The following is a 26,661-nucleotide window of genomic DNA, read 5'->3' as shown; positions in this document are numbered from 1 at the left end:
GTTTACCTCCCAGTCGCGCGGCAGCAGTTAACTACCGTTCTCCCCTTGTTCGAAGCTTACGACCGTTCCAGCTGCCGCTAGCTACTTCCTATTGTTAAAGGACCTCAGGTTTGTATAGTTAGGAAAAATGCAATTTTCGACAAATTGTCATTTCATGGTAGTCCTTTAAGAGTTTATTCATTTTATGGTTTGACTTTTTAGCAGACTATATTTTAAAATCATATCAATGTGATTTTGGAGATCTTCAAGAATTACTATGGAGGCAAGCATTCAAACTATATAGAGTAAATAAAACTAGAACACTTATAGAAGTGTTATACTGATGATTTAAATTACAGCACAGCAAATTGCTTTCATCAAGTTTTCCTTGAAATAACCTACTACTTGTTTACTAATGATTTTTACTTGAATTTATCATAATCTGTATAACTTTGTTGAAACAGTGAAGTATCCATCTTATTTCTAGTATTTATCAAACTGAAGAAGGTTCCAGTGTTTACTTTCCTTCAGCTATGTGAAATCTTAAATTTATTTTACTAACAATCCATGATTAATAGTTTCTTGGGCACTTCAGCTTTCTAACACACTTGATTAAATTCCTTATGGTACAAAGCATGTGGCATCTGGACCCTTTCATATGTCTGCCAAGTTATTAAAAGATAGAATCACCCAGTCTGTTCCCTTATTGCAAGATAACTATGGATTTTCTTTTGACCTCAGCCTTTCTGACAGTCTTTTTGGTGCTTTCACATTTATTGTCAGCTTGATTTACCTCAAACTGTTGTTTACACAGATAAAAGGACGTATTCATATAAGTGATATGGATTCATTTGGCATGGACATTTAAGTCCTCTATATGTAATTGATATCTGTTTCAAGAGTTAATTTTAAAATTCTGTTTGTTCTCAAGTCCACCAAAGTTAGCTTAGGCATCCAGCATTGTAGTTAGCCTGCATCATATAGTGCATAATGAAGTTTTAATCAAGAAAATTTTGTTTCGGTTCATAAAACAAAGTATTACATTTGTAATAAACAAAAACTTATATTTTTCCAGAGAAAAGTGGCAGTGAAATGAAATGAACTCTCACCCCCCCCCCCCCCCCTGTCCCAACCAGTCAGATCATATTGAAATTAACTTTAAACCAAGACTTAATTTCACAGTGCTGCCTTTGATTGTGCAGATAAGAAGACCCAAGGCAATGCCAATAATTTTTCATGCCTCCTTAAAAAAAAAAAAAAAAAAAAAAAAAAAGCTGGTATCATGTTTTTACAAAACTCATGAATTTTCAGTAGAAAAAGTGGCATATATGTAACCTGAACTTTCTCACTGTCTGAACACTTTCAGACTTGACATATTAGTTGTACAAACAGCAGTACTAGCTAGTTCAAGTAGTAAGTAGAATTAGTATTTAGGATGAATCTTACCTGCTGTTAAAGATAGCTTATATCTCTGCGCAAATAGGCGAGTCGGCATTCAAACAAAGAAGATGACTGAATGGCTGATCCAAATGAGTGTCGGGTACACCTGTTCCCCACCAAGTGTTTTGAATATTTTAGCTCTTGTCAGAATTCTTCTTGCTGCCATTATATATAGGTGCTCATTGGTGTTTCATGGTTTTGGCTGTTTGCTGCTTTTCACATTACTGTACATTTATTTTTATAGGACCATCCACTGGAATTAAGGCTAAGGACATCAGGTTCTGTAGGGATGATTACTTTATTAATGGGATACAGAGGCACACTGTGCCAGCTGCCCAGGTATAAAGTGTGATCTTGAGAGTAGATGTTGGAAATGTATGGATTTTTGAAGGACTTCATGCTTAAGTTCGTTAGTTGAATTGAGTTGAATATAGGAATTAGGCCAAAGGCCAAGCACTGGGACTCATGAGGTCATTCAGTGCTGAAATGAAAATTGACTGTAAAAGGTTTGAAAGGTGTCACAGGAGGAAAACCTCACAGTTGCACTATGAATCAAGTGTTAGTAGAAGGTGGAAAGTTTGATGAAGAAAGAGAATATGAAAAGTGGTACAATAAAAGGAACAAAAGTGGGTTGTAGCTAGGGGCAAAAGGGACGCTGCAAAGAACCTTAAATAATGCCTACAGTGCAATGCATAAGGTCCACTGATGGCACTAACCCGCTACAGGGTTAAGTTCGTTAGTATAGGAAGAGAAGGGAGGCAGGTCAGTCATCTGTAATTATCCTTTCTCATTGTTATGTTGAATTATTAAAGAAGTAGATTAAAACTTTTAACCCATCAGTAATTTTTTATCCTTTTCCTTCCTTCAAGTTCTACTGCACACACTCACTGCCTGTTATGAGATGTTAACAGGCTTGGTTCATTGGATGTGTCCAGTAAAACATACAGATACAACTTACTTGTAGGCCCAATTAGTGCTTCATTTACAGTTGTTGACTTGTTTGCAACCTGTTTGTGATATGAATTCAATAAGTTGCTGGTATGTGTCTATGAAATGTTTTATTGTAGTGTAATTGTACCCTGAGATCCTATTAATGTTACTTTTTTTTTTTTTTTTTTTTTTTTTTTTTTTTTTTTTTTTTTTTTACAAAAGGCTTAGGAGTTTGAGTCACTCAAAGTCCATAAATGTGATTAGTTGTATATGTGAGTGAGGGGTTAGGTATGAAAAGTAATTTTGTTCATGAAACTTACCTGACAGATATATATATAGCTGTATTCTCTGAAGTCCGACAGAATTTCAAAACTCCCGGCACACACAGTGGGCGGCCAGGTGATTAGTACCCATTCCCGCCGCTGGGAGGCGGGTATCAGGAACCATTCCCATTTTCTATTCAGATTTTCTCTGTCGCCGGTGCTGTAAACAACTGTTTCCAGTACCTCCGCCTAGGATTTTGAAAACTTCTTATTTGCCTTGAGTATCCTGATTGACTTTTGGTTTTTTGACTGGATTGGTGGCTTGGCATACGCGATAGTGGTTTGATTTGGATTTTGGCTTTGACTTCTCTTTAATAAGATGTCTGGATCTAGTTCTACTAGTTTCAGGGTGTGTTGTGTGGAAGAATGTAAGGTGAGGCTACCGAAAGCTTCGGTAGACCCTCACTCAGTGTGCACGAAATGTCGAGGTCATGTTTGTTTGTTGAACGATAGATGCATCGAGTGTGAGGATTTGACTGATCTTGAGTGGAAGGCGTATGATTCTTATATATGAAAACTTGAGCGTGATAGAATCAGGAGGTCTTCCTCCAATAGTGCTTCAATTAATAGAAGTCAGAGTAATGATTTGTCTCCAGCGAACCCCCCTGTAGATTTTGTTGAACCTAACCCCGTAATATTGCCTTCGGGCAATCAGGAGGTGTCTACAAAAGGAAACGTACTCTCTACGATCATGGAGTCTATTCGTGCCCTGGAGTCAAAAGTGCTCGCGCTACAATCGGATGTGTTGAAGTGCAATGAAAGTGTTGGTGCATCTAGTGTTGTGGAGGGGGCGTCAGATCGGTCCCATAATGCCTCCAGGTCTAGACCTCTGTCTGACTCCCAGGACATAGGGAGTGGGCAAGTCGAAAGCCGAAGGAGGGTTACAGGAACTAAACACTGGTCTGACGTCCCTTTGGCAGAACCTGTGGACGCTTCCCAGGCTGCCAAGGATCGTGCACATGCACGAATCCTTAGAGAATGTTTCTCCTCCTCCGAGGTGTCCTCCCCTCACCGGGGTTGGAGCACTCGGAGGGCCTCTCACGAGGAGAGCGGCAAGGGCGCAAGATGTCGCACAGGCGGCCATCGTCCTTGTCGCCCTCTTAGGAGAGGTTATAGAGAAGAGGACGCTTCATGTCCTCCCTCTCAACCTACTTTTCAATCATCTCCTGAATATTTTGAAGCCTTCCCACCACAGAAGAGGACCAGAACTTCATCGGAGGAGGACGCTTTTGAGCGCTCAAGTCGCTCTAAATTTGTCCCCGAGACGAAGGAGAAGGCATCCCCTCGCCCGTCTTCCTCTCACGGGATTAGTCCTCCTCCTGATCAGGAATCTTCTCCGTCAAGGGAGATACTTATGAATATGCAAAAACTGTTGGCGTCCTACTTTGTAAAGAGAGAGGCAGAACCCTGTCGTCGGAGAAAGGATTGGTGGCTGCCCGTTAAAAGAACCAGGCAGTCCCCTGCTCCTTCTCCTCATTCGTCAACCTCTTCGTCGCCTTCTAGATCTAGCCGACTCATTCGAGAACGCGCAAGCGTTCCTTTTGAGAGAGCGTCTAGGAGTATAGACGAACGTGACAAAGACGCAAGTTGTCGCACAGGCGGCCGTCGTCTTTGTCAGGAGGTCGTGAACGCCCAGAAGTCTCCGACTGACGATCATCGATCGAAGTTTGCCACTCGCGCATGTCAAGAACAGAGCGAGGCTCGCCAAGATCAAGACCCTATTAAGGACGTCTCTGCATACGCACGACGTTCTATGCACGATAGACATCCTGTACATCTAGACGATCACCAGTAGGTTAATGAGGATAATGTTAAAAGACGCTCGACGTCCTGCTTTTCGATACGTTAATCAGGACGCTTTTGAGGAAGCCTCCAATGACATTCGACGTCCTACTCATCGAGGCGCTTGCCAGGACGCTCGTGAAGACGCTTCAGAGGACGCTCGGCGTCCTACGCATCGGGACGCTCGGAAGGACGCCTTGGAAGATCATATAAGTCCTAAGCGTCATGAAGCTAAGAATGATGGACGCCCTATGCATAAAAACGATACTCTTCAAGACGTTCCGCAGGACGTTCCCTTCCAGGAACGTAAAGTGTCGAAATTAGCGGTGAAACAGACCCGAATTTCTACTCCTAACCCTACTTCAGACAGAGGCACCCTCTTGCGAACAGGGCCTCACGGTCTTTTAAGGACGCTTCTGCTATTACTAGAGAAGAAGGAGAATCGTCTAGTGACTCGTCCTGCGGACGACGAAGAGCTGATAACGTCATCCACCTCGGATTATAAGACGTTAACTCATCTCCTAAAAAACTTGTTTCCCAATAAGTTCCAGGCACCAGTTCCTTGCTCTCCGCCTTCACAGTTGGCCTTATCGAAGACCAGGAAAGCACCTGGCTTCGTTAAAATGGCCACTTCGCTCTCTGCGAAGAGAGCATTTAAAAGAATCCATCGAGGCTAAGCGGGAGAGCAGGAATCTGGTACGAAACGGGAGAGGAAGCGGAATTGAAAGCTCCGTCTTCCTCCCAAGGGGACTTCGCTAACTTAGTTGATGCTCCGAGGAGGTCGTACCTTTCATCGGCTAAAGTTTCCTGGACCATGTCGGAAATTGATCACCATCTCAAAGGGATCTTCAGGACTTTGGAAGTATTTAACTTCCTGGATTGGTGCTTGGGGGCCCTGGACTTACAATCCAGAAGCCCAGACTTGATTTCATTGGAAGAATTATCCAGCGTGTTAGCATGTATGGATAGGGCAGTAAGGGATGGCTCTGATGAACTGGCATCCCATTTCGCTACCGGACTCCTGAAGAAAAGAGCTCTATACTGCAGTTTTGCAGCAAAATCAGTGTCTTCAGCGCAGAGGGCAAAATTGTTGTTTGCCCCTTTTTCTTCACATCTTTTCCCTCAGTCCATGGTAAAAGATCTGTCATTAACCTGCAGGAAAAGGCAATGCAGGACCTCTTGACCCAGCCTTCCAGACGTCCTGCAGCCCAGGCTTCTACCTTAGCCACACAAACCCCCAAGAAGAAGTTTAAGCCCTTTCGTGGAGGACCTTCCTCGAGAGCTTTTCCTCGAGGAAGGGGGTTCTCTAGAGGCAAGGTCTCCTCAAAAACCAGAGGAAAAAATTGACATTGCCCTTCAGACACCGGTCGGAGCGAGACTCGCATTTTTTGCTCATGCATGGAGAATAAGAGGGACGGACACCTGGTCCCTCGATATAATCGAGAGAGGTTACAAGATCCCTTTCCTCTCGACACCTCCATTGAGCACGAAGCCCATAGACTTGTCGCCCTCATACCAGCCGGAGAAGCAACAGATATTGCTCGATCTTTTAGATCAAATGTTAGAGAAGAGAGCCGTAGAAGAAGTGCTAACGTTAGATTCCCCAGGCTTCTACAACAGGTTGTTCCTGGTTCCGAAGCAGTCTGGGGGATGGAGACCTGTCCTGGACGTCAGCAGGTTGAACCTTTTCGTGAGAAAAGAAAAAGTTCAGGATGAAACGTCCCCAGTCTGTACTAGGGGCTTTAAGACCAGGAGACTGGATGGTGTCATTGGATCTCCAAGACGCATACTTCCACTTCCCGATTCATCCTCAATCAAGAAAGTTCCTGAGGTTCGTCTTGAAGGGACAGGTTTTCCAGTTCAAGGCTCTGTGCTTCGGACTAAGTATGGCGCCGATGGTATTCACTCTTCTCATGCGAAATGTGGCGAAATGGCTTCACCTATCAAAAATAAGGGTCTAGCTTTACCTGGACGACTGGCTAATCAGATCGTCTTCGGAGTCAAGGTGTCTGGAGGACCTTCACATGACATTACAGCTGACGAAGGCCCTAGGCCTACTAGTCAATTACGAAAAGTCCCATCTGATCCCCACGCAGTCCATCGTATTATCTGGGGATTCAGTGGCTTTTCAAGCTTTTCCATCCCGGTAACGTCAGCAGAAATGCTTAGAAAAAGTGTCAGCTTTCTTGGGGAAGGAGACATGCTCGGCGAAGGAATGGATGAGTCTACTGGGAACCATTTCCTCGCTGGAGAAGTTTGTTTCCCTGGGGAGGCTGCACCTCATGCCGCTCCAGTTTTTTCTAGCAGAAAACTGGAAAGACAAGCAAGACCTAGACACGACTTTGAAAATTTCTCAATCGGTCAAGGATCACCTGAAGTGGTGGCAAGATCCAGTCAAACTTTCAAAAGGACTGTCCCTCAGCCTTATGAGCCCCGACCTAGTGTTGTTCTCAGATGCATCCATGGCGGGCTGGGGAGCAACACTGGGCAAGGAGGAAGTGTCAGGCCTCTGGAGAGGGGAACAGAGGTCCTGGCACATAAACCTAAAGGAGTTGGAAGCTATTCGGTTAGCGCTCCAATTCTTCGAGGAACGAGTGGTTGGCCGAGTTGTCCAGATCAACTCGGACAATACCACAGCTCTTGCATACATCAAAAAACAGGGGGGACACACTCTCGGTCCCTGTTCGAGATAGCAAGAGACATCCTCCTGTGGGCGAAAGCTCGGAACATAATAATCCTGACGAGGTTCGTTTCAGGAGTGCAAAATGTCCGGGCGGATCTTCTCAGCCGCCAACATCAACTGCTTGCCACAGAATGGACTCTTCACGTAGAGGTCTGCCAAGAGTTGTGGAGACTATGGGGACGTCCGTTAGTAGAACTCTTCGCAACTTCGAAAACGAAGAGGCTTCCTCTTTATTGCTCGCCGGTTCTCGACCCAGGAGCAATAGCAATAGATGCCATCCTATGGGACTGGACGGGGATGGACGTCTACGCCTTTCCCCCGTTCAAACTTTTAGGAGAAGTAATCAGGAAGTTTGCGGCGTCTCCGGGAGCGAGAATGACACTAATCGCCCCGTTTTGCCCTTCAAGCGACTGGTTCACGGAGGTCATGTCTCTCCTAGTAGACTTCCCAAGGACCCTTCCAGAGAGAGCCGATCTACTCAGACAGCCCCACTTCGAGAGGTACCACGGAAACCTCTCCGCTCTGAGTCTGACTGCGTTCAGACTATTCAAAAGTTGGTCAGAGCGAGAGGTTTTTCAAGACCGGTGGCAAAAGCCATTGCCAACGCTAGGTTGAGCTTCCTCTTGAGCAGTTTATCAATCTAAGTGGGCTGTCTTCAGGAAGTGGTGCAGGAAGAAAGGTATTTCCTCCTCCACGACCTCTGTGAACCAGATCGCAGATTTCATCCTGCATCTGAGAAATGTGGACAGGCTTGCGGTGCCCATGATTAAGGGATACAAAAGTATGTTCTCAGCTGTCTTCCGTCACAGAGGGTTAGACCTGACAAACAATAAAGCCCTTCACGATCTTTTGAGGTCCTTTGAAACCTCAAAAGTACTGCAGCCTAAGGTCCCATCATGGAACTTAGACGTAGTTCTGAAGTTCCTAATGTCAAGTCCTTTTGAACCTCTGCATGCTGCCTCGTTGAAAGACGTTACAAGAAAGGCGATTTTCCTAACCGCTCTGGCCACAGCGAAGAGGGTTAGTGAAATTCAAGCAATAAGTAGACATGTGGGCTTCAGAGGACACAATGCAGTGTGTTCCCTGAGCCTTTCCTTCTTAGCGAAGAACGAAAATCCATCTAACCCCTAGCCGAAGAGCTTTGAGATCAAGGGGTTAGCAGAGATCATTGGACGAGAGCCAGAGAGAGTCCTGTGCCCTGTCAGGGCTCTCAAGTTTTATTTGGAAAAAACTAAAAACTGTCGGGGTCCTTTGGAAAATCTGTGGTGTTCCATTAAGAGACCAGACTTTCCAATGTCAAAAAATGCACTGGCATTCTTTTTAAGAAGCACCATCAGGGAGGCCCATTCGTCCTGTCCAGTTGGTGATCTGAAACTTTTGAAAGTAAAAGCCCATGAGGTAAGAGCTGTCGCAACCTCAATGGCGTTTCAAAAGAATATGGCACTCAGCGATATCCTAAGTGCTACATTTTGGCGAAGCAACTCTGTGTTCGCTTCACACTACCTGCAGGATGTGAAGACAGCATATGAGAACTGCGAGTCGCTAGGACCATACATATCCGCAGACATATAATATTGGGGGCAGGAAGCAGCACGAAGCCCATCCTATAGAAAAGGATTAGGTGTGCTTTTAATTTTATTGTGTTGATTTACGGTTGAAGGGTCGGTCGCTTGAGGCGGTCTTCCCTTTCTTTAGCCTTAAAGTTATATGGGACTAACTTTGATAGGTTAGGTCAGGTGGTGGTTTTTAGCTTCGTTGCCCTCAGAGTATGGTCAATATGGTCTATTCGCATTGTGGTCACGCTCCCGTTGACAGATCATCTAGAACTCACCAGCTATACAGGTCACTACCTTGCTGGAGACTCTAGTAAAGCAGAAGCAGACTTGGGTGACAGTAATCACGAAGTCAGCTATGCTAACAGGTAAGGAACCAAGATGTCAATCATCTGCATGTAATTTGTTTCCTAAATCCTTCTATTCTGTCCCTTCCCACCTCCAATGGTGGGATTCAGCTATATACGTATATATATCTGTCAGGTAAGTTTCATGAACAAAATGATATTGTCATGATACAATCAAGTTTGTTCATACTTACCTGGCAGATATATATAATTAAGTACCCACCCACCTCCCCTCAGGAGACAGTGGCATTAGAAAATCTGAATAGAAAATGGGAATGGTTCCTGATACCCGCCTCCCAGCGGCGGGAATGGGTATTAACCACGTGGCTGTCCACTGCGTGTGCCGGAAGTTTTGAAATTCTGTCGGACTTCGGAGAATACAGCTATATATATATCTGCCAGGTAAGTATGAACAAACTTTATTGTATCATGACAATATCATTTTTGTTTTACAGAAAGATTGATGTTACTAAAATTACCGACTAGTTTAGAGTTTATCTGTTGATTGATTTATTATTTTTTGTATTTATCCCAAATAAAATAATTTTTTTCTTTTTCAAATTAGTTGGACTTGTGTGAGAAGTCAGATAATTGATCATAGTGCTGTGAGAACATCATCTCCACCAAACAAGTCACCATCTTTAGTGAGTTCAAGGGGAGGTGAGACGTGGTTTGAAGATGAAGATGATTGGGGCGGCAATGACAATGATGGAAATGGCAATGCAGATAACTTCAACTTAGCTTCTTCTTCTCAGTTATATTTAGACAACATGGCCAAGAAAGGCAATGACCGAAGTAACCTCAATAATATGAATTCAAATACATCATCAACTATAACTGATGTTGCACAAAGTTTGGAGAGCAAACTTAATATCATTGAAGTAAGTACTTGTTTGTATTTTTGTGGGGATGCTGAAATGTTTCTTTTAGTGGTTCAGATTACAGGCAGTCCCCGGGTTACGACGTTCCGAGGTTACGACGCTTTTTCTTAAATATTCATTGAAAAATCCGCCCTGAGTTACAACGTTTGTTCCGACGTTACAATGCTGATGCTTCCGACGCTCCGAGTTAAAGACGCTTTTAAAAAACGCATACTATGATAAAAATCCCTTATAGTTTAGCACAGTATATTAATAAAAATAAGTTTCTGGTTAGATTACAACAAAAATTTTGAGGTTATGATTATTTTCGACACTTTTTATGTTGTATTTTTCTATGTTTTTTAGTGACTCCTCATATGCGGAACTAGTTTCCAAGCGAATGAATACATACTAGCTTGCGATGCGCAAAGTTTATAACAGTCCAAAAGCGCAAATAATGAAAAAATCATTGCTTGTTTCCGGTAATAATAACAAAACGAAGTTTCTGGTTAGATTACAACGCAAATTCCAAGTATCCAAAGAGAGACATTATCCAGAAATTTGATCAGAGAGAGAGAGAGAGAGAGAGAGAGGCGTCTTTCGACTCTCCGAGTTAACGACGCTTTTAAAAAACGCATACTATGATAAAAATCCTTTATAGTTTAGTACAGTATATTAATAAAAATAAGTTTCTGGTTAGATTACAACAAAAATTTTGAGGTTATGATGATTTTCGACACTTTTTATGTTGTATTTTTCAAATTTTTTTTAGTGACACCTCATATGGCGGAACAGGTTTCTGGAAAAGCGAATGAATACATACTTAGGCTTGCGGATGCGCAAAGTTTATAACAGCATCCAAAAAGCACAAATAATGAAAAAATCATTGCTTGTTTCCAGTAATAATAACAAAACGAAGTTTCTGGTTAGATTACAATGCAAATTCCAAGTATCCAAAGAGAGACATTATCCAGTAATTTGATCAGAGAGAGAGAGAGAGAGAGAGAGAGAGAGAGAGAGAGAGAGAGAGAGAGAGAGAGAGAGAGGCGTCTTGGCAAATGAGATCATTTGCCAATGGTCTTGGGGATTTACGTAACGTTTATTTTCTGAACAGATAGGACAGAGAAGTGTTTCGTTCATTAAACGGCCTCTGACTCATGCCAGTAAATGTTTTGTTGATACTCAATAATATTAACCTATTTTAAAGATACGTTTACTTTAATTAGTCTATATGATACGTAAATAGTAATCACTGTTCTGGTAGCCCTCAGATTTGGCAAAATCGAAGTATCCAAAGAGAGACATTATCCAAGTAATTTGATCAGAGAGAGAAGAGAAGAGAGAGAGAGAGAGAGAGAGAGGCGTCTTGGCAACAATGGTCTTGGGGATTGACGTAACTTTTATTTTCTGAACAGATAGGACAGAGAAGTGTTCGTTTCATTAAACGGCCTCTGACTCATGCCAGTAAATGTTTTGTTGATACTAATATATAAGCCTATTTAAAGATACGTTTACTTTAATTAGTCTGTATGATCCGTAAATATTAATCAACTGTTCTTGTAGCCCTCAAGATTTGGCAAAATCACTCCAGGTTGTACAATAAACTTCAAGAATGTAGTGTCACCAGAGGATTACAATAGTTTTTACCTTCAAGAACCAGCATTTTTTTTATGAAAAAATAAAAAACAAATCCAGGTTGTACATAAAACTACCAGAAACATCATGTAGTGTAACCAAAAGATTACAAGTAAGGTTCTTATAACTTTTTATTAGTTTAAGACATTTTTCCAACGTCGTTCCGGCTTACAACGATTTTCGGGTTACGACGCGTCTTAAGAACGGAACCCGGGGACTGCCTGTATTTAAATTGAAGCATGTTATTGTGAGAAATTGAAAAGCGTATTTTTGGTTTTTCACACCTATGAGATAAAAAATATTCTTTTCTTATATACAGGCAGTTCCCAGATATTTGGGGGAGGTTCTGTTCTCGGCACCATAAAATTGGCAATTTATGGTGCTTATGGTGCTGATGACCGGTTAATGGCATCTCTGTTAGGTATGTATCGGTGCCATAACTCTATTATCTGTGGCGATGACCAGAAATCGACACATTATGGTGTTGAAAATCGCCAATTTTCGGTACTATACAAGCGCCATTAAACCGGATTTCCGATAATCGAGTCCTCCAATAATAGGGGACTGCCTATTAGTAACTTATTTATTTTTTACTTCATGTTGTTTAAGACTAAAGGAATACAGTGGTGGTTAGAAAGCAAGGTAGATATACAGTCAACCCCTGGTATTCGCAGGGATAGGGACCGCAAACACTGGCGAATAGTGACTACAAACACCTGCAAATAGCTAAAATCTGCGATTACTTGTCATCCCCCTCTAAAAATGCTTATAACTGGCTATTTAATTAGGTTAAGGAAGAAGGATCCATCAAAAAATGCTTATACAGAGGGCCTCGATAATCGCGGGGGATAGGGCCCAGAACCCCCCATGGTAAGAAAATACCCGTGTTATCCTGGTACCCCTCCTAAAAATTGCTTTAAACTGCCTACTTTAATAATTAGCCCTCCCAAGACCACTATTTCAATGTTTATAACTGCCTACTTTAGTTCAAGCACCAAATATGTCTTCAACTATCACCTTAAACTAAATTCAAGACAGTTTCAAAAGTTATTCTTCTATCTTCAATTTCCCCTTCATCAGATCAGCAAACAAAAGTATATTACCTAACAATTCCTTTCTGTTTTCATGATTTGGCTGCTGCACCAAACTAAAAGGACATAGTATATCTATTTTGTGAATTAACATATTTATGATAAAAAAAACATGTTTGTTCATGAGACTTACCTGTCAGATATATATACTATAGCTGTATTCTCCGAAGTCTGACAGAATTTCAAAACTTACGACACACGTAGTGGGAGGCCAGGTGGTTAGTACCCATTCCCGCCGCTGGGAGGCGGGTATCAGGAACCATTCCCATTTTCTGTTCAGATTTTCTCTGTCGCCGGTACTGTCAACACCTGTTTTCAGTACATCTGTCTTAGGATTTTGAAACTTCTTTGCTACATAAGTATCCTGATTGTCTTTTGGTTATTGACTTGGATTTGTGGCTAGGCACACGCTTTTTGTGGACTTTTTTTTATTTTGGCTTGATTTTTCCTTGAACTAAGATGTCTGGTTCTAGTTCTGCTAGTGTCAGAGTATGTTGTATGGAAGAGTGTAAGGTGAGGCTACCAAAGGCTTCGGTAGACCCCCACACAGTATGCACGAGTTGTAAGGGACATGTGTGTTTGATTGATGACCGATGTAAGGAGTGTGAAAGTCTGTCTGATTCGAGTTGGAAGGCGTATGAGTCCTATGTGCGCAAGTTAGAGTGTGATAGGATCAGGAGGTCTTCCTCCAGGAGTGTGCCAGGCAATAGACATCAGGGCAGTAATGTTTCTCCTGCTAACCCTCCAGTAGAATTTGCTACCCCTAAACCTGTAGTGTTGCCTTCGGGCCCTGAAATGGTGTCTGTGGAGGGTAATGCCCTGTCAGTGATTCTGGATTCTCTCCGTAATCTAGAATCCAAAGTGCTCGCCTTGGAAAATAGTGCAGTGAAGGCAGTGATAGTGCCCCTAGTGTTGTGGAGTGGGCGTCAGATCGGCCCTATAATGCTTCTAGGCCTGGACCTCTGCCAGACTCCCAGGAATCAGGGAGTGGGCAGGACCTGTTGACGCTTCCCAGGCTGCCAAGGAGCGTGCTCGTGTGCGTATCCTTCAGGAGTGCTTCTCGTCCTCCGAGGCGTCCTCCCCGCGCAAGGGGTGGAGCTCTTGGACGAACTTTCGCCCGTTGAGGAGAGGCTTCAGAGAGGAGGACGCTTCATGTCCTTTCTCTCCTGCTGCTTTGCGGTCGTCTCCGGAGAGTTTCACTGCCTTTCCTTCACAAAAGAGGACCAGGACGTCATCCGATATAATGCTTCTTTTGAGCGCCCAGTCACTCCAGGGATAGAACTGTTGCGGTTCCTCCTGAGAAGAAGAAAAGGCGTCCCCTCGCCCCTCGTCTTCTCACAGGATCAGCCCTTCCCCTGAGAAGGAGTCTTCTCCGACCAAGAAGATCATCCTTTCGATGCAGCAACAACTTGCTTCGTTGCTTGCCGAGAGAGAGGCAGAGCCGCGTCGGAGGAGGAAGGATGATAGACTGCCTATCAAGAGGTCCAGACAGTCCCCCTCGCCTTCTCCTTGCTCGTCTCTTTCTCCTGTTTTGTTGCCCTCTGGATTTCGTGCGGCACCCCAGCGTTTGTCTAGAGGGTGCGAGGAACGTCTCCCCAAACGTTCTTCTGTCGAGAGGGAGGAACGTCTTCACGCTCGCAGCAAGGATTGTTTTCCTGCTCGCCAAGACGCTCCCCTCTCCTCTCTTCCTGACGCTCCGTATGTCTGCTAGGCAGGACGTTTTTCAAGCTTCTAAGCTTGATGCCGTACAAGCTGCTTTGTTTTGTCAAGCAGCTCGTCAAGACGCTCCTCGCTCGTCCCTGAGGGACGCTCCGTATGCTGCCAAGCATGATGCTCGTTCGGCTGCTAAGCAGGACGCTCCTCAAGCTGCTAAGCTGGACGCTTTGCAAACTGCTTCGTTACAAGCTGCTCGTCAGGACGCCCAGCGTGACGCTTTTGAGGACGCTCGTCAGGACGCTGGCATGGACGCTCGCCGACGCTCGGACGCTCTTCAAGACGCTTCTCAGGACGCCCGTCAACAACAGGACGTTCGTCAAGACACCCATCAAGACGCGCTTCAAGAGGACTTCTCAACTGCTCTTGAACCTTTGTAAGACACACAGCCTTGTGCTCAGAGCTCGTCTGCTCAGCAGCGATCCTTATTGAAAGTTGGCCCTAAAGGTCTTATACCTTTCCCTTCGGTGGTCTTGTCTGTCGCTCCTGCGGAAGAGGGAGAAGTTAGCAGTTCGTCGGAGGCAGCAGACAAAGAGCAGCCTTCGACTTCAGCGTCTTCTGACTATCAGGTCTTTGCCCGCCTCTCCGTGCTTCGTTTGGAGACAAATTCCAACCCTCGGCCCCTCGCTCTCCTCCTTCACAGTTTATCTTCTTCGAAAATAAATCCAGTAAAGCTCCGGGATTCGTTAAGATGAAGACTTCTCTTTCTACCAAGAGAGTGTTTAAGAAGGTACATGACTGGATGGAATCGAGGAAAGCACAAGGCAAGAATTTTTTTGCCCTGCCTCCGTCAAGACTCGATGGCAAAGCAGGGATTTGGTATGAGACAGGGGAGGACGTTGGACTGAGAGTTCCCTCCTCTGCCCAAGGCGACTTTGCCAGCCTGGTTGACGCCCCGAGGAGGTCTCTCCTTTCGTCAGCGAAGGTGTCTTTGACACTTTCTGAGTTAGACCACCAACTTAAAGGACTCTTCCGGACGATGGAGGTATTTAATTTTTTGGACTGGTGCCTGGGAGTCCTGGATACGCAGTCTCAAAGTCCGGACTCGATTAGCCTGAGGGAGCTGTCCAGCGTTCTGGCGTGTATGGACAAGGCCGTCAGGGATGGTTCGGAGGAGCTGGCTTCGCACTTTTGTACAGGGCTCTTGAAAAAGAGAGCCTTGTACTGCAACTTCACTGCGAAGTCTGTTTCTCCCTTGCAGAGGGCAGAGTTGCTGTTCGCCCCTCTTTCGAGCCATCTTTTTCCCCAGACTATGATCAAGGATCTGGCTGTCAGCCTGCAAGAGAAAGCTACACAAGACCTTCTAGCCCAGTCTTCTAGACGTCCTGCAGTCCCTTCGACGTCTCAAGCTTCCAAGAAGCAGAAGCCCTTTCGAGGTGAAGCTTCCTCGAGACCGTCTCCTCGAGGAAGAGTCCTTCCCAGAGGCAGAGCCCCTTCCAAACTCAGGGGAAAAAAGTGAGACTTCAGTCCTTCAGTCACCAGTAGGAGCCAGGCTTCGTTCATTTGCAAAAGCCTGGAGAGAGATAGATACAGACAGCTGGTCGCTTGACGTCATCGAGCGAGGATAAAAGACCCCTTTCCTGAAGCCGCCTCCGCTGTGCACGACACCCAGGGATCTGTCACCCTCTTACCATCGGGAGAAGCAGCAGATTCTGTACGATCTGCTCGAGCAAATGCTCGAAAAGAGAGCAGTGGAACAGGTCTTGGACCTAGAATCCCCAAGCTTCTACAACAGGTTGTTCCTGGTGCCGAAACAGTCGGGAGGATGGCGACCAGTTTTAGACGTAAGCAGTTTGAACCTTTTTGTGGAGAAGCAAAGGTTCAAGATGGAGATGCCTCAGTCAGTTCTTGGGGGCTTAAGACCAGGCGACTGGATGGTGTCCTTAGATCTTCAGGATGCTTTTTTTTCACATCCTGATCCATCCCCAGTCGATGAAGTACCTGGGGTTTGTCCTGAGAGGGAAAGTTTTCCAATTCAGGGCACTTTGCTTCGGGTTGAGCACGGCCCCCATGATCTTCATGATTTTAATGAAGAACGTGGCGAGGTGGCATCATCTTGCAAACATCAGAATCTCTCTGTATCTATACGACTGGCTCATTCGAGCGTCTTCGAAGGCACGGTGTCTGAAGGACCTTCACTCAACTTTAAATTTGGCAAAGTCCCTGGGACTGCTGGTAAATTTCGAAAAGTCCCATCTGATCCCGACGCAGTCCATCGTGTATCTGGGGATTCAGATGGATTCAGTGGCTTTTCGAGCTTTTCTGTCCCAGGAACGTCAGCAGCAAGGCTTAGACAAAGTGTCAGCCTTCCTGAGGAAAGAAACATGCTCGGTGAGGGAGTGGATGAGTCTGCTGGGGACCATTTCCTCGCTGGAGAAGTTTGTTTCCCTGGGGAGACTGCACCTCAGACCTCTCCAGTTTTTCCTAGGGGAGAGCTGGGAGGACAAGGAGAATCTCGATGCGGTCTTGAAGATCTTGAGAGAGGTAAAGGATCACCTAAGGTGGTGGCTCGATCCTGTAAAGCTGTCAGAGGGATTTTCCCTCAAGCTTCAGAGCCCCGACCTAGTGTTGTTTTCCGACGCGTCCACCACTGGATGGGGAGCAACACTAAGGGGGGAAGAAGTGTCAGGCACCTGGAGAGGGGAACAGGTGCCCTGGCACATAAACCTCAAAGAGCTGGCGGCCATCCATTTGGCGCTCCAGTTCTTCGAAGACCAAGTCTCAAATTGAGTAGTCCAGATCAACTCGGACAACACCACAGCTCTGGCTTACCTCAAGAAACAGGGAGGAACACACTCTCGGTCCCTGTTTGGTCTAGCGAGTGAGATCTTGTTGTGGGCACAAGCGCGAGACGTAACGATCCTTACGAGGTTCGTCGCAGGTGTCGAGAACGTCCGTGCAGATCTCCTCAGTCGGCAAGATCAACTGCTGCCGACCGAATGGACTCTTCACCAGGAGGTATACCAAGAGCTGTGGAGTTTATGGGGACGTCCTCTTGTAGACATCTTTGCGACTTCGAGGACAAAGAGACTTCCGCTATACTGCTCCCCGGTGCTCGATCTAGGAGCAGTAGTGATAGATGCCCTTCTCTGGGATTGGACAGGGATGGACCTATACGCCTTTCCCCCGTTCAAGATCCTGGGAGAAGTAATGAGGAAGTTTGCAGCGTCAGAAGGGACGAGAATGACGTTGATTGCCCCATTCTGGCCTGCGAAAGAGTGGTTCATAGAGGTCATGACCTTCTTAGTAGACTTCCCGAGGACGTTACCCTTGAGGATAGATCTACTCAGACAGCCCCACTTCGAGAGGTACCACAAAAACCTCCCCGCTCTGAGTCTGACTGCGTTCAGACTATCCAAAAGTTTGCCAGAGCGAGAGGCTTTTCAAGACCTGTGGCAAGAGCTATTGCCCATGCAAGGAGAGCTTCCTCTCTTGCAGTGTACCAATCGAAGTGGGCCGCTTTCAGGAGTTGGTGCAGAAAGAAGGGCATATCCTCTACCACGACTTCTGTGAACCAAATAGCTGACTTCCTACCTTACCTGAGGAATGACTTGAAGCTGGCAGTCCCGACAATAAAAGGCTACAGAAGTGTGTTGTCTGCAGTCTTTAGACACAGGGGCCTGGACTTAGCGAACGACAGAGATCTTCACGATCTCTTAAGATCCTTCGAGACCACGAAGGTGCCTCAGCCTAAGTTGCCGTCATGGAACTTGGACGTAGTCCTAAAGTTCCTGATGTCCAGTCGTTTTGAACCTCTTCATGCTGCGTCACTAAGGGACGTTACCAGGAAGGCTGTTTTCCTAACTGCTCTGGCGACAGCGAAGAGAGTAAGCAAAATTCAAGCCATCAGCAAGCACGTTGGCTTTAAGGGGCATAATGCCGTTTGTTCGTTAACCCCGACGTTTCTGGCCAAGAACGAGAATCCGTCCAACCCTTGGCCCAAGAGCTTTGAGATCAAGGGTATGGCTGAAATTATTGGACTCGAGCCAGAGGGCGTCCTGTGCCCTGTCAGGGCTCTCAAATTTTATTTGCGGAAGACGAAGGAATGTCGAGGTCCTTCTAGCAACTTGTGGTGTTCAGTCAGAAGACCAGACTTGCCGATGTCTAAGAATGCTCTGGCATTCTTCTTGAGGGACACCATCAAGGAAGCGCATTCATCTTGTGAAGACAGTGATCTGAGGCTGTTTAAAGGGAATGCTCACGAAGTGAGGGCTATCGCTACCTCGGTAGCCTTCCAAAAGAACATGGCACTCAGTGACATTTTGGGTGCCACCTTGTTGCGTAGCAACTCGGTGCTCGCTTCACACTACCTGTGGGACGTGAAGATGACATACGAGAACTGCTATTCACTAGGGCCATACGTTTCCACAGACACTATTTTTGGGGCAGGAAGTAGCACTCATCCTATCCTGTAGAAAATGGTTAGGTGAGCTTTTAAATTTATTGTATTGATTTATGGTTGTGGGGTCGACCGCCTAAGGCGGACTTCCCTTTCTTTAGCCTAAGTTATGTGGGATTAACTTTTGATAGGCTAGGTCAGGTGGTTGTTTTTGCTTCGTTGCCCTCATAGTATGGTCAAATGGTCTAGTCACATTGTGGTCACGCCCCCATTGACAGATCATCTAGAACTCACCAGCTACATAGGTCACTACCTTGCTGGAGACACTAGTAAAGCAGAAGCAGACTTGGGTGACAGTAATCACGAAGTCAGCTATGCTAACAGGTAAGGAACCAAGATGTCAATCATCTGCATGTATTTGTTTCCTAAATCCTATTCTGTCTCTCCCCCACCTCCAAAGGTGGGATTCAGCTACATATATATCTGACAGGTAAGTCTCATGAACAAAATTATATTGTTATGATACAATAAAGTTTGTTCATACTTACCTGGCAGATATATATATAGCTGTATTCTCCGAAGTCCAACAGAATTTCAAAACTTACGACACACGTAGTGGGAGGCCAGGTGGTTAGTACCCATTCCCGCCGCTGGGAGGCGGGTATCAGGAACCATTCCCATTTTCTATTCAGATTTTCTAGTGCCACTGTCTCCTGAGGGGAGGTGGGTGGGCATTTTGATTATACGTATATATCTGCCAGGTAAGTATGAACAAACTTTATTGTATCATAACAATATCATATTTACTGTAAAGATTACAGCACCCAACTATAATATTAATGTAATAAACAGCAAAATACAGCAATAAAAATCTAGTTTTGTCTTTTGTTTACATTTAGAATCAGCTGATAGCCGTTTATTACCGAAAGAATTATTTTGGAAACTAATTTATTAATGGAATTATTATTATTTTCCACTTTGTACATAATAGTTTATGATATTATGATACAGTAATTCGTATTTCATTGAGAGAGAGAGAGAGAGAGAGAGAGAGAGAGAGAGAGAGAGAGAGAGAGAGAGAGCAGCTTGGGATGAGAGTAACTGTTGAATAGCTTGAGAGAGCAGCTTAGGACGAGCGTACGGTTACTAGCTTAGCTCAAGAATAACATAATTAAATTTGTATTTTAAATATTTTTATGGTGATAAGAAATGAAACATGGATAGTGATAAGATATTCTCTTGTATACTGTTATAATGTGATAATCATTGAGTCAACTATAAAAGTTGTATTGAAGCAGTTTCGTAAATCACAGAAAGAATGAAAGACCATTTTGTTCTTTTATTACGATAATAGTAGATCAGTATTATAGTTTTTTCTGTAAGAGAGAGAGAGAGAGAGAAAGAGATTTTGCTATTTACATTCATAGTATTTGAAAATATGTAAATGAGTATCCTAAAAATGCATTTAGTCATGAAAAGAAGAGGAAAACACAGTAATTAGTGAATCTTGCTCTATGATAAAATTCGCGATTTCGTTAATTTTCCGGGGATATACGTAGTATTTGGGCTCCACAAAAAAAGTAAGTAAAGTGATTTATGACAGAATTTAGAGGATACTTACGTAAAAATACATCGGTAGTTTGTAGAACGGTGTAACCACTATCACATTGTGTAAAGATAGTATGTACGAACGAGACTAGGTTTGGCGACGTCACGGTGGTCATACATATATTTTTCGTGAATGAATATACATTTATGATAAAAAAAATAGTTACTGTACTGCTTAGAGTACCATACTGTAATATTAATGTAATCACATCAAAATAATGTTATCATTGCATGCTGTAAACATGTAAAGTGTATTTTTGTTTATCTCTTGAAAAATGCATCCCCCAAGAATTATTCCTTGAAGAGGCTTTTTATTATGAAGATATGCCAATAATATATAAGATATGCATTTTATTATGAATATATGACAATAATATATAAGGTAAAAATGGTTTTATTACGTTTACGCTTTGTGGCCGATCGCAAACAACAATACGATAATCTATGACAATTATCGTTTGTATGACTGCAGTGTTCAGAGAAGTTGATTACGTTATACCAAAACAATAATGAAGTTCAAATTGAAAATTAATGTTTTCCTAAATGTTATTACTACTGTAATTACACTACTACTATTAACATTTCTAAAAGGTTAAGAATGACAAAGGTGCTGTTAAGTGTAACTCCATGTTTACATTTCTGCTGGCCGCTCAACTACAAGTTGATGTCAATGATGTGGGATTATTCCATGAATAGGCTATATATTATGAAGATATGCCAATAATATATGAGGTGAGAATGGTTTTATTACCTTTATTGTCAGTTAATATCATAATGTGAATCTGTTCATGCATTTGTTGGTTATCAGAACTGGACGAGGCTTAGCCTACCACGGATTCATACCAGCGATATAGACTGAGAAGTGGTCCAAGGAAAAACCCGTGATTAACTGAATCCATGATTGCTGATCCGCGACTAAGCGAGGCCCCACTGTAATTGCTTATTTAAATAGTTTAAACGCCAAATATATACTACTTTAAACTATCGTCCCACACAGAATATGCCTTAAACTATCATCTAAAACACTTTAATTTCAAACCTACCTTAAAATATTACCGTTTAAAATATATGGCTTACAACTAAGCATGGAAACTATTCAAGTTACCCTCATTTTCAATTAGTACATCCATTGTATCTTGTATAGTACGGTTGAAGCAGTCCCGTTTTCTTTTTTCAGTGTATAAGGAAACACTGGAAAGTTAGGTAGTACTGTATTCAGTACCTTAATATTTAATATGCCTTGAAAAATAAATACTTGTTCATATACGAAACAAACCTTCGGTCTTAACATTAGGATAAATACTCAGCGCCAGCTGGAAACCGGTAAAGTCTAAAATAATTGTGTACGCAAGGGACTATTGGCATCTGTGCTTGGTCACGAGACATGTGGGGCCACCCACATACCCCTCATTAACTTGTGACCCCGTCAGTTATCTTCTTACCGCCTTTAAGTGAGGACGTGGTTTACTCTGTCCTTTTAAAGCTGGTTTAGTTTGCCCCCTGTTGTTTTCAATCTGTTGTTTGGAATTCCTGGGTATGTGAACATGAAGTGTTCTCATGCTGCAAGACTTCCTGGATATCACAAGAAGTAGTTATACGCCCTGTTATTTCCTTCGATGGTTTCGACGTCGATGGAAACCGTCGAAGCACTCTTCGTGTAGTAAGTCGTAGGTGAAGAAACTCTTAAGGTACGGTTAATTCGTTACCTGTGCTTGGAAATATCGCATATTCATATGGATTGCCTGTAATCCACAGTTCTGATATATTTGGATGTGCTTTGGGAAGTAATTATGACTAATTGTGCTCCTTTCCCTGCGGGGAGAGGCGTGTATCGTCATCTTGTTTTCGTTCCAGATACATGAGTAGAGAGGATGCAGGTGTGTGGTCGGCGTTAGGCTTATCAGGAGAACCAACCCAAAAGGACAGTTGGTTTGATGTTTAACGTCGTGTTGTCGTCCACGATCCCACGTGATGGATGTCCCTTTTATCCTGACATGCACTGGATGGCGATCGGATGCGTCGCCATCTATAAAGAAGCAGATAGGGCAACAAGGCAGCCTTTAATGTCAGTTTGCTATGACTATGAGAATAGCATCAACAGCCTTGCACTTCTGGTAGGGTGCTAGCTTTGCATTCGAGTTGCTCAGTGACGTCATAAACATGGCGACCGCCATGATGTCTCTTCACAGCTGCGGCCTACAGGAAGGCGTGCTTCCATTTTCATTTCGAGGTAAAACAGTAGTTTACAACTATTCTTTCGGATGGGAGGTTTTTAATGCACATTGTTTTTGAGAGAAATTACAAGTGTTAGGAGATATAAGTCACATAATGGAAAAGACAAGTCTTTCCTCTGTATCCTTCCGCTTAGGCGTCAAGCTTAGGTGACTGGCTTTGATGCCAGTGCATTCTCCTGCCAATCCTGGAAATAATAGGGACTTCGTAGCTGATCCTCGAGCCAAGAGGAGAAGTTTCTTCTCTATCTTCGAGCCAGGATTGTTACATCCCTATTATATGAAAGCTCAAGAAGTAGTTGTAATTGTCGAACAAGTGAATGATGAATGATGGAAAGTTAGTCTAGTGTGGCTGCTGTGAAGAGTTGGAAAAGGGACTTCTTGACTGATCCTCGTGCCAAGAGGAGAAGAATAATTTCTTCTTCATCTTCGAGCCAGGACTGTCACATCCTTGTAAAGTAGAAATGCCACAGAAGGTTAGGTCTCTTGATCTTGGCTGCAAGAGTACCATAAACAGCCTCACGCTTCCATCAAGTGTGTTGACGTCATAGCCAAGACTGCTTGTAATGGCGGTAGTCATGACGTCACAGCCTACTGATTCTCGATTTACTTCGCTGCCTCCGGAACCTAATACGCTTTTTGACTCATTGGTACACACACAATGAAAAATAAACAGGATCTAGAGGTGAAAATGGCTAAGTAAGGCAAAAAGAAAAGGCGTGATTTGCCTTCTTTTTCATCTTCTTCTCTAGATGATGTCATAGCTAAGTTTGATGGCATCACTGAGTGTACCAGTCAAGCGTTGGAGGATACAGGATTTCGTGACTGATCCTCGGGACAAAAGGAGAAGAGTAAATTCTTCTGGATCTTTGAACTAGGACTGTCACAGCCCAATCAGCAAGAAAATCAAAAGGTCAGTGGCTGGTAAGCTCAAAGCAATCGGACGAAGCCGTTTACAAGAGTCCGAACGAGCGAAAGCGTCGACTGTCGCTGGGCTAGCGGCCAACGTGGAGTTGCCAGTGGTGGCTACAAAGAGTCTAAGAGAGACTACAATGCCATGGCTTAACTTGATACATACGCCGATGCTTTTACAAACGTTTTCCATGGACTCTAGCTGTCAGAGTAATAAAATATGATAAAATAGCTCTATTATTTGTATATAGGATTGCAAACAGACCTTCTAAAATCCTACTGACTATAGTATTTTCAAGATCGAGCCATCAACGGCCATTAAGGATCAAAGGTGCCAAGGCCGTATGGTTGGACGACCATGACGCATGCTAATAGATACCTTCTCAAATCCTACTGACTATTCGGGATTGAGCCATCAGTGGCCATTAAAGATCATAGGTGCTGTGGCCATATGGTCGAAAGGCCATGACGTATGCAAATAGATACCTTCTCAGAGCCTACTGACTATTCGAGATCGAGCCATCAGTGGTCATTAAAGATCAAAGGTGCCGCGGCCGTATGGTCGGACGGCCATGACGCACCCAGATGTTTGTCAGAGGGTAGGAGTGAGTTAACGTCTCCTGTGGCCGAACACAGTGTGTTAGAACCGGAGGGAAGAGAAGACCAAGAGTTTCGGGCTTCGTATGAGGTGGTGATTGATTTGATTAGTCATTCAATAACCTTTCGGGGAGCCAGCATGCTTCCCCCGGGGAATGACATGGTGTTTGGTTTGAAAAAGGATACAAAAGAGTATGAATTACCTTGTTCTAGTCAAGTAGAGTCCATTTTACAACACGTAAAATGCACGGATTGATAGAAGGATATGGTGGGAAGTAGCATACTTTGGGTTGACTCCAGAAAACTTCAAACCTTTACAGGTAAGGAGAATTCCCATATTTTATATATACTTGTTGGTATAAGCTGGTTTCTTCCTATAAGAATACGCTTCGACTCTTACACAAGTAGTTAAAGTTAATCGAAAGCTTGGTTCCTTGAAAGTACTGTAGAACCATTCTTCATAATGAAATCAAATGGGAACTTAAGTCGAAAGAAAGAGGTGAATGTCATCCTTTCGTCACATAAGGTAGCCAAGCCTAAGTTGGGCACTTGTAACCTAAGATGCTATAGCCAGGATAATTGGGTCATACCTTTTAGCCTAACAAGTGGTTATATTCGTAGCCTATTCCAGCCAATTCGAGTCGTCTGCTACTATCTTAGTTAATCTGAGTAGTAATTCTTAGCTTAGACTGTCCGAACTAACTGGTTGGGTATGCATGTGCTGGCTTGGACCAACTAATGGTTGCAGTTTGGCTTTCGAACCTGCATTTACTATCTTAGATTAGTCTGAGTGGTATAATTCTTAGCTTAGCCTAACTCATAGGTTAGGTGGTTCTGACATACATGTCAACTTAGCCTAACAGTGGGTTGATGACTTAACATGATCCGGTTGCTTGAACATGCCCGTACTATCTTAGGTTGGACGAATTAGTAAGGTGATAAGTATAGCCGAGCCTAGACTAGTGCCTAGGCTACCCATTCGAAACACTTTTACCACCTCAGCCTAGAAGGTTGTGGTTGTAGCCTAGCATGGTTAGCCCAAACTTTCTTGAACAGCTTTACCTTAACCTAAGTCATTTAGTTTCTAGATTAAGCTAGTCTAAACTAGCCTAGCCTAGTTAACCCTTAAACGCCGACTGGACGTATTTTACGTCGACATTTTTTGTCTCTCGGGTGCCGACTGGACGTATTTTACGTCGACATACAAAAGTTTTTTTAAAAATTCGCGGAAAAATACTTATAGGCCTACCAGCCTAAAACTTTTGAATCACGCGCCTTGGCGGATGCTGGGAGTTCACGGATCAAGGTGTTTTTTTGTTTACAATCGTTACGCAGCGGCGCGAAGCGCGAATTTCTTTCTTATCGCACTAAAAAGTATCTGTGACACATCTCTGAAATTATTTCGTCACTTTGACATAATTTTTGTACCATTGTAAATTAGCCGTTACATGAAGTATTATATATGAAAATGTGCGCATTTTTATGTAAAATACAACAATAAAATACTCATGATTGTAGCTTTTATCAGTTTTGAGATATTTTCATATAAATAACGATAATTGCCAAAATTTCAACCTTCGGTCAACTTTTGACTACCGAAATGGTTGAAAAACGCAATTGTAAGCTAAAAATTTTATATTTTAGTAATATTTAATCATTTACCTTAATTTTGCAACTAATTGGAAGTCTTTAGCACAATATTCCGATTTATGGTGAATTTATGAAAAAACTTTTTCCTTACGTCCGCGCGGTAACTCTTCCGAAAAAAATCATACATGCGATTGTGGTAATGTTTGCACCATTTTAAAATTAGCCGTTATATAAAGTTTTATATATGGAAATGTGCGCAATTTCATGCACAATACAACTTAAAACAACCCATGGTTGTAGCTTTTATCAGTTTTGAGATATTTTCATATAAATAACGATAATTGCCAAAATTTCAACCTTCGGTCAACTTTGACTCTACCGAAATGGTCGAAAAACGCAATTGTAAGCTAAAACGCTTATATTCTAGTAATATTCAAGCATTTACCTTCATTTTGCAACAAATTGGAAGTCTCTAGCACAATATTTCGATTTATGGTGAATTTATGAAAAAAAATAACATTTTCTTTACGTCCGCGCGGTAACTCTTCCGAAAAAATCATACGTGCGATTGTGGTAATGTTTGCACCACTTTAAATTAGCCGTTACATAAAGTTTTATATATGAAAATGTGCGCAATTTCATGTAGAATACAACAAAAAATAATTGAAGGTTGTAGCTTTTCTCCTTTTTGAAATATTTGCATATAAATCACGATAAATAGAAAAAAAACCACATTTGGTCAACTTTGACTTTACCGAAATGGTCGAAAAACGCAATTGTAAGCTAAAACTCTTACAGTCTAGTAATATTCAGTCATTTATCTTCATCTTGAAACAAATTCAAAGTCTCTAGCAAAATATTTAGATTTATGGTGAATTAAAAAAAAAAAAAAAAAAAAAAAAATCTTTTTTTTCCTTCCCTCCGCGCGTGGATTCTCCGCCACAAATCTCCGAAATGCGTACGTACCATTCTCGGAATATTTGCTCCGTTTCATATTAAGCATTTCATAGAGTTTTATATATGAAAATGTGCACAATTTCATGTAGAA

At 43.1% G+C, this 26,661-nt stretch overlaps 1 protein-coding gene across 1 annotated transcript in view; it reads left to right on the top strand.

Annotated features, from left to right (window-relative positions):
- Window positions 1-26,661, top strand: part of LOC135225003 (programmed cell death protein 2-like) — a 160,530-nt gene that overhangs the window by 34,666 nt on the left and 99,203 nt on the right. The window contains exon 3 of the mRNA XM_064264295.1: window positions 9,603-9,918. Within this exon, the coding sequence (XP_064120365.1) occupies window positions 9,603-9,918 (316 nt within the window). The remainder of the gene's footprint in view (window positions 1-9,602; window positions 9,919-26,661) is intronic.

Source organism: Macrobrachium nipponense, chromosome 20 (assembly GCF_015104395.2).
Source record: "Macrobrachium nipponense isolate FS-2020 chromosome 20, ASM1510439v2, whole genome shotgun sequence".
In the NCBI taxonomy this organism is placed as follows: domain Eukaryota; kingdom Metazoa; phylum Arthropoda; class Malacostraca; order Decapoda; family Palaemonidae; genus Macrobrachium; species Macrobrachium nipponense.
The sequence above is the reverse complement of the archived record's forward strand: the minus strand, read 5'-3'. Positions and strand labels throughout refer to the sequence as shown.